The following is an 8,666-nucleotide window of genomic DNA, read 5'->3' on the forward strand; positions in this document are numbered from 1 at the left end:
AGCCAGGAGGGAGGATGTTAACGGTTCACATGGCCTTCCAAAGCAGAAGACACAGGGCGTGCATGCTTACTGGGGAAGACAGAGGTATTGAGTGGGAAGTACAATACCCCAGGGACTGTCCAGGGCCGGGAGTGGGACTGGGGAGAAAGAGCACCAACATTATCCTGCTACAAGAGAGAGTCACTGCCGGGGAGAACAAGAGGACAAGAGAGAGAAATTACAGGAGAAAAGTGAGTTCCTAAGAATAAGGGCCACAAAGCCTCGGTAATGGAATAACTGTATGCTACCAATCTCTGTCACTGGACTAGTGTCCCTGACTGTATATGGTACCAATCAGCTAGACAGGTTATAGAACTGAAGTCCCAAATAGGAGCTTCCAGGAGCTTGTAAGTAGTAAGACGGGTCTCAGACTGAAACACAGAAAAAATGCATTGCTTTCTATTTCTAAAATCTGCTGTACGTACCATACTAGTTAAATGGATGATTAAACTAATCTAAACGTTTCCTATCAGGTGACAAGAACCCACTGCTGTCGAGTCTATTCTGACTCATAGTGACCCTATAGAACACAGCAGAACTGCCCCATAGGGCTTCCAAGGCTGTAATCATTACAGAAGCAGACTGCCACATCTTTCTCCCACAGAGCTGCAGCTGGGTTCAACTGCTGACCTTTCGATTAGCAGCCAAGCACTTAACCACTGTGCCATCAGGGCTCCTTTATCAGGTGACAGGGTACAGCAATGTTTTCCACAGTGCAGAACACATGTCATGTGTCTTAGTCATTTAGTGCTGCTATAACAGAAATACCACAAGTTGATGGCTTTAACAAAGAGAAATTTATTTTCTCACAGTCTAGGAGGCTAGAAGTTCAAATTTAGGGTGTCAGCTCCAGGGGAAGGCTTTCTCTCTGTCAGCTCCGGAGGAAGGTCCTTGTCATCAATCTCCCCCTGGTCTAGGAGCTTCTCTGTGCAGGAACCTCAGGTCCAACAGATGCACTCTGCTCCTGGTACTGCTTTCTTAGTGGTATGAGGTTCCCCCATCTCTCTGCTTACTTATATCTCAAAAGAGATTGGCTTAGGACGCTATTTAATTTTGCAGATCTCATCAATATAACTGCCACTAATCCATTCCATTAACATCACAGTGATAGAGTTTATAACACAGGGAAATCACATCAGATGACAAAATGGTAGACAATCACTACGATACTGGGCATCATGACCTAGCCAGGTTGACAGATATTCTGGGGAGACACAATTCAATCCACAACATCATGGGTTTTTCTTGCAGAGGGGTTAGGAATGTGGACTTGAGCTATTCAACCTGTATGCAGATTCTGGCTCTACCACTGACTGATTTGGACTAGTTACTCAGCCTCTCGATGCCTCAGTCTCTCTACTTGAAAAATGAGAATAATCACTGTACCTACCTCACTGTTCACTGTGAGAATTAAATGTATCATTACATGTACACTGCCTGGAAAGGTTCTCTGCATATGCAGAAGGCTCAGTGAATATTACTAATGCCACATCAGGTCATTCTAACTGATTCCTGGGTAAACCATTTTAAGATATATGCATACAGAAATTTGAGAAAAAATAGCCAGCATAACAAATCTATGATTTTATAGATATTGAAGTTTACGACAGGTCCCTGGGTGATGCAATCACTTTGCACTCAACTACTAACCTAAAGGTTGGCGATTTGAACCCATCCAGCGGCACTGAGGAAGAAAGGCCTGGCGATCTGCTTCTGTAAAAGATTACAGACAAGAAAACCCTATGCAGCAGTTCTACTCTGTAACACCTGGGGTTGCTATCGAGTCAGAGTCAACTGGACAGCAATGGGTTTGAATATTTTTGTTTCGTTTTGTAAAGTTTAGGATGAGGTTAAGTTTTTAAAAGAGAGTTAAAGTTGGTAAAAAGAAAAATTGTAAATAAAAATAGTATAGGTGGTACACATGAACAAGAAGTTTCCTATTTTACTAGCAGACTAAACTTTGAGAAATACTGGAATTATACAATGTCTATTACATGAATTTTTATACTTAAAAATACCTCTTTACTTTAATAGCCTTGGGTCTAAGTGGACATAGATGCATAAAGGGATTTACATAGCCAATACCTATTAGATCAGCTGGTAACAAGATTTCAGCTATCCATATATCAATAGGCTCCTCCCTCCATGAAAATAAAAACTGCAATTTTAAGAAGCAGGAAGAAAGAAAATCAGAAGACAGATTGGACCTATGCTAAGAAATGTAAAGCAGGTATGGTATTAAAAGGCGATCTTTGTACCCAGTCAGCTGATTCTAATAATTTTTTAAAAAGAATTCATCAAGTTTCTAGTAGGATGCTAATCTGACTTTGGAAAGAACAACAATTAAAAATGACCGACTGCTTCTGTGAGTATAATTATACTAACCCATATTATGTGCCTGTGACAGGGTTAAGACACTGTTACACTATGAGCCTGTGACTGACAAACAAGGACTTCCTTGTTTTCAGAGGGAGGGTTCCCAGCTGAGGCCTCGGAAGGCAGTTGGTGGTCAGGAAGGGTATGAACATTCTTAGTCAGGACCTTCAGGACGGGTCCTAGGGGATTGCCGGTTTAAACCCAGGCCTTTGGCCTCAGCTCAGGTTAAAAACAAAACAAAATAAAAAACAGCTGCCAGTGGAGTGTATTCTGACTGATGGCAACCCCACATGTTACAGGGTAGAACTGCACTCCATAGGCTGTGACCTTTTGGCAGCTGAGCACCAGGCCTTTCTTGAGGGGCCTCTGGGTGGGCTCGAACTGCTAACCTTTCGGTTAGTGGCCAATCATGTTAACCAGATGTTAACCAGGGACTCCCAACTCAGGTGGTTGCTGTTGCTGTGTGCCCTCAAGTCGATTCTGATTCATAGTGACCCTATAGGACAGAGTAGAACTATCCCACAGGGTTTCCAAGGCTGTACTCTTTATGGAAACAGACTGCCACATCATTCTCCCATGCAGCTGCTGGTGAGTTTGAACCAGCAACCTGTCTGTTAGCAGCCCAGCACTTCACTACTGCACCACCAGGGCTCCCTGCAGCTTGGGTTAGGGGCTAGTATTTCTGAGGAGCACACCTCTTTTCAGGAAACAAAGCAGGTTCCAAGCTGGGGCAGGGGGGTGGGGGGGGCGGGAGGGGTGGAGAAGTAGGCAGTGTATGCTTGTGTAGTTAAACCAGCACTTCAGGGCCAAAGGAACTTTCTCAAAAACATTAGAAATACGAACTTTGAAAGGCGGCTTCATTCTTTTTATATTTCATGTGACTAGTTCTGTTTTTTGTTTTTTCCCCTCTTTCAGTATTTACTGAAGTTCTTGTTGAAGATGCCAACCTCTCACTGTGCCAAGGGGAACAAGGAAGGGAGGAGGGGTGTGAAGTTACTTGTTGTGCTGGGTGCCTTACATCTGCTCTGTTCATAAACCCTATGTCTAGGTCACAGCCCTAAGTCTAGGTCAAACACACCAGGAGTGGGATTGCAAGCTGTTATGTATGCACACAATGCCACATTTTATCCACACCTGAACTAGAACTTTAAAGGAGAAATGGCTTATTCCTCTGGAATCGAGTACAGTTAAATCACAGGAATTCAAGAGACAACCCTCAAAGGGAAGCCAACGCCATGTTACCTGAAGAGGCTCCTTCTAGACAGGCCGGGGACTAAGGTAAGGCAAGCAAGGCGCCTGTTGTTGCTAGTTGCCGTGGAGTCGATTCTGACTCATGGCGACCCCATGGGGTACAGAGCAGCACTGTCTAGGCCACAGATTTTAAGGTCCCTCCTGATATCATATCCAAAGTAGGTGAGATGAAATCTTGCCATCCTTGCTTCTAAGGAGCATACTCGCTGTACTTCCTCCAAGACAGATTTGTTTGTTCTTCTGGCAGTCTATGATATATTTTCAATATTCTTTGCCAACACCATAATTCCCAGACATCAATTCTTCTTCAGTCTTCCTTACTCATTGTCCAGCTTTCGCATGCGTATGAGGTGAGTGGTGGTGCACCTTAGTCCTCAAGGTGACATCTTCGCTTTTTAACACTTTAAAGAGGTTTTTTGCAGCAGATTTTCCCGATGCAATATGTCATTTGATTTTTTGACTGCTGCTTCCAAGGCCGCTGATTGTGGATCCAAGTAAAATGAAATCCTTGACAATTGCAATAGTTTCTCTGTTTATCACGATGTTTCTTCTAGGTCTAGTTGTGAGGATTTTTGTTACTACAGTAAGTAGTTTCAACCTGGCTGGAGTGGAAAGTTCCATAATAGAAACGGTGGCTTGCAAAGCAGCTCAGAGCTCCAGTATAGAAGCTTAATATAAGTCACTTAAACTTTTTATATTAATTTCCCTTCATCCCCAGCCGTGTCATAGTAGTCAAAAAAATAAATATTAAACATTACCAATATAAATATGTAGTCAGCATTATAGCATATAACCAAAAATCAAACTTGTTGCCATTGAGTCAAGTCTGACTTATGGCGACCCTATGGAGCAGAGCAGAACTACCCCATAAGGTTTCCAAGGAGTGGCTGGTGGACTTGAACTGCCAACCTTTTGGTTAGTGGCCATAGCTCTTAACTACTGCGCCACCATGTCTCCTTATATAGCATATACGGGTAACGTAAGCCCAAGCATCTAAATCTAAAAACCTTATGTGTTTTTTCTGACCCTTTCTGGAGGCAATCTGTCTGATTAACGTGCTCAGCTGCCAACTGAAAGGTTGGTGGTTTGAGCCCACCCAGAGGAACTGCGAAAGAAAGGCCTGGAGATCTACTTCCGAAAAATCAGCCACTAAAAACCCTATGGAGCACAGTTCTACTCTGATACACGTGGGGCTGCCATGAGTCAGAGTCGACGTGAAAGCAACTGGAAAGAAAAAACAAAAATAAAAAGAAAAAAAGAGTTCCAACCCAGATTAAAGTTATTTAATCTCTCTGAGCTTCAATTTCCTCTTATAAAAATATATACTACTTTTAGTTCAGGATGGATGGATAGAAGAAACACTGAGATGGTGGGAAGGCCATTCTTGGATGGGAAAAACTTGCCGACTTCCTTGAGTTGTTATAAGACACACATGCAAAATCAACACAAAAGCCTTTTATATCACTGATAAGCGTTATACAAAACACAAGGTGTTTTTCCTACATAGCAGAAAGACAAAGGCGGGAACTCCAAACAAGATGGTAAAAAGAAAACGAACTTTGGAGTCAGGCCCTCTTAGATTTAAATCCTACTTGGTTCTGTCATTCATTAGCTCTGTGGCCTTAAGCAAAAGAGCAGAAACTGCTGTGGTTCTTTCCTGCTTCTGCTGGGATTTTATCAGTCTGAGTCTTGGCAATGTGAATCCTGTAACGGTGTTTCCCTTCACTGCTTCAGCCATTTAGAAGCCTGTGCAGCATCTAATGATATATGTGTCAGTGTATTAACTCTTCAAGAGTCAGAACTGACTAGATGGCAACTGATTAGGTTAGGTTAGTTTCAACTCACCACTTTGATCCTTTTCCCCTTCTTTGGACCACTCTTTTTTTTTTGGAAGGTCTCAGGTCCCGCCCACCCCATCCCCGTTTTTTTTCTTGGAAGGAGGCTGAGCCTAAAAACTAATTAATCGTAATTTTACCTCTTCCATCAGACCACTCTTGACTCCCCTAATATAATCTATTGGACTTCTTTGTATGCCCTGTTCATTTTAAGTTCAATAAATGGTTCTTAAGTTAATAATGGAGCCCTGAAAAAAAAAAAAAAAAGATGGCACAGTGGTTAAGAGCTCGGCTACTAACCAAAAAGTTGGCAATTCGAATCCACCAGCCACTCCTTGGAAAGCCTACGGGGCAGTTCTACTGTGTCCTATAGGGTCACTATGCTCTATGACTTGGAATCAACTCAACGGCAAGGGGTTTTGGCTTTTATGGTTAAATTAATAATAATATTAAAAAGTTTATAATTTAACTGGCAAATATCAGAAACATTCAGGTGCTATTAGCTCAGTCTAGACTCATTAAAAATGAAATTTATTACATGTTCTCAGGGCATTAATAACATTAATACTTTAATTTGCTAAGCCCTTTACAATATTCTAAATTTATCTGCATGTAATATATCACCTGGTCCTGGTCTCATTACATCCTTGGGACATTGGTTCGCCAGGTATTATTTTCCATTTGACACACAGAAGGGACCTGGAAGTTTTCTCTGTGGGATGGCAGAGTTAGATTAGAAGCCAAGTCCTCCACTTCTCAGAAATTCTACTACATTGTCTCTGGAGAATTCTGGAAACAGGCCTGAAGAAATGGAAACTAAATCAGCTGACTTTTTCAAACAGTATGGAAATGAATTCAGAATGGGACTATCTATGAAGAAACCATATATAATAAAAATATCAATCAACTGGCAAGATATGTTAAAACATAGGCTCCATCAAACATAAGAAAAAAACAAATGCATGTATCCCATATGCATGAAATATTTCTACTGTATTCCTGCCATCCAAACTCATCTTGAATTAGTCCTCTCCAGGACGTATACTCAAATATGATTATAAAGGGATTTCATTATTTGGAGGGCACTCAAAACAATATCAAAGAAAGTGCAATATAGTATTTACTCCATGTACTAAAACTATAGATGGAAGTGAGCCGCCTTCTGCACCCTAGCCCCTTCACATTCGGCCCAAGGGATGATTCTGATTAACAGATGTCCAAGGTCCACATTATTTACTCTTTTTATTGTGGACACAGATCAAATACTCGTTGCTAATAAAATCTACTGGCTTTTATTATCCCTGGGACCTGAAGATAAGGATAACCACCTTGATAACATCCCACTGTGTTTATCATGAAAAAGTAACTTATCTCTGCTGAGTGCTACCAGTAATTTCAGGATTACTAGCACAACCTTTGAGAAGAGTACGATTATAAAAAGTGTCCAAAGGGCATCACGGGCTTGGCCAACCTGGCCACAAGTCCTTGTGCCAGGCAGGACGGAAGAAGAGGGTGTCAGTGCCCAGGGTGTAGAGTAACCGAATACTGGTCCACCTGGCAGCCTGGGCTCGGGGGTAGGGTGACTGCCTGGCAGGCCCGGCTCGTAGTGGTCGAGACAGCCCATGTGCGGCCCAGGAGAGGATCGGGGACGCCACGGGACTGGGGTCGTGACCTTGACGGCGGCTCGGCGGTCCCGGGGAGGCTCGGGACGGACCCCGGGCTGGGCAGTGGTGTGGCAGCCTCTAGGCGGCCCGTAGGAGTCTCGGGCGGACGCGGGGTGGGGCAGTGGCCGCCTGCGCCCCTCCGCGGCCCCGAGGGTGGCTCAGCCGCGCGTGGGTCGTCCCCTCCCCGGGCGCCTCCAGCGGCAGGGCCGCGGCGCACCTGGGGCCGGGGTGCGCGCAGACAGCAGTTGGGAGCGCCCCTCCGCCGCCTCGGAGACGCCGGCGGCGGGCGGGCAGCGGGCCCTACCTCCTCGGTGGCCGTGGGGCAGTAGGAGATGAGCACGAGCGTGGTGAGCAGGTTGACGGCGAGGCCGAGGAGGGTGATGGAGTTGGGGGCCATCCACAGCGGGATCCACTGGAGCAGCCAGGTCCAGTAGAGCTGCAGCGGCGGCTCGAGCAGCGAGACGCCCGCAGCGTTGTAGCGGTGCTCCTCCAGCCGCCGCAGCTGCGCCGCGCTCAGCGGCTCCGCCAGCGTCTTCAGCCAGCGCGGCGCCGACCTGGCCCCGGCGCCCGCCGCCATGGCCGCCTGCGGGCCCCGCGGCTGCGAGGAAACGCGGTCCGCGCCGCCGGCGGGGCGGGGAGAGCGGAGGGAGGGGCTCGCGGCGGGGCCTGCGCCGACCGACAGGGACTCGCCGCCGTCCGGGCCCGCGGGGCCGAGGTCGCCGCCAGGCCGGGCCGCCCCTAGTCCCGGGGCCCCCGCCCCCAAAGCGGCCAGGCCGCGGGTGCGACCCGAGGATGGGGGCGGGGCTTTGGAGGAGCGGAAAGGGGGAGGAGCCCGCGAGATGTCAGGGAGGTTGGACCGGGCCACTGGGGCCAGCAACTCATCCTTAAGGCCCAGCCAACGACCCCCAAAAAACGGGAACTGTGTAATTAGTTGCAAAGCTCTGACTTCCCCAGGGGCCCAGTGAACCTGCCTTTAGGGCCCGATTTCTTCTCCCAGGCGTCTGATATGCCCCCCTGAGCGAGGTCTTCTCTCTGGCTCAACAGTTTTGAAGCTGGTGCCTCTAATTTATAGTCGCCTGCAGTTCCATCCTCCTAGTCTGCGCATGCTTTGGCCTTTGGTTACCCACTGCACCACCAAGATGCCTGCAAAGCCTGGAGTGTTTTTGTGTGAGAAAATGATTTTGTGTGCCTTAGGTCACCAGCACCTTGGCCCCATCTGTCTGCCGGAGGAGAGGTCCTGCTTGGTAAGCACTCAAGCCCGATTCTTCCCTCCAGCACTGAGAAAATCGGCGCTGCCATGTTATCAGCTCCAGGGAACCCTCACTGCAGGTTCAGAGCTTTGAAGCCAAAAATCAGAACTTGGAAACACTATGTAACACGGGACCTATTTTTCAGAGCATTTGATACTAGTGACAGTGGATATTTGCACACACACACTTCCCTAAGAATAGAGGGCAAGAGTCCATAGAGTGTCCTCTTACTGCCACCATTGAGGAGGCAT

At 46.5% G+C, this 8,666-nt stretch overlaps 1 protein-coding gene across 2 annotated transcripts in view; it reads right to left on the reverse strand.

The window, feature by feature from the left end:
- Positions 1-7,757, reverse strand: part of CHPT1 (choline phosphotransferase 1) — a 40,698-nt gene extending 32,941 nt beyond the window's left edge. For both annotated transcript variants that reach the window (XR_010321717.1, XM_064283687.1), the window contains exon 1: positions 7,470-7,757. Coding sequence is in view for 1 of the 2 variants with exons in the window: in XM_064283687.1 (XP_064139757.1) it covers positions 7,470-7,742 (273 nt within the window). In the remaining variant the exon portion in view is untranslated. The remainder of the gene's footprint in view (positions 1-7,469) is intronic.
- Positions 7,758-8,666: the final 909 nt, after the last annotated feature.

Source organism: Loxodonta africana, chromosome 4, assembly GCF_030014295.1.
Source record: "Loxodonta africana isolate mLoxAfr1 chromosome 4, mLoxAfr1.hap2, whole genome shotgun sequence".
NCBI lineage: Eukaryota > Metazoa > Chordata > Mammalia > Proboscidea > Elephantidae > Loxodonta > Loxodonta africana.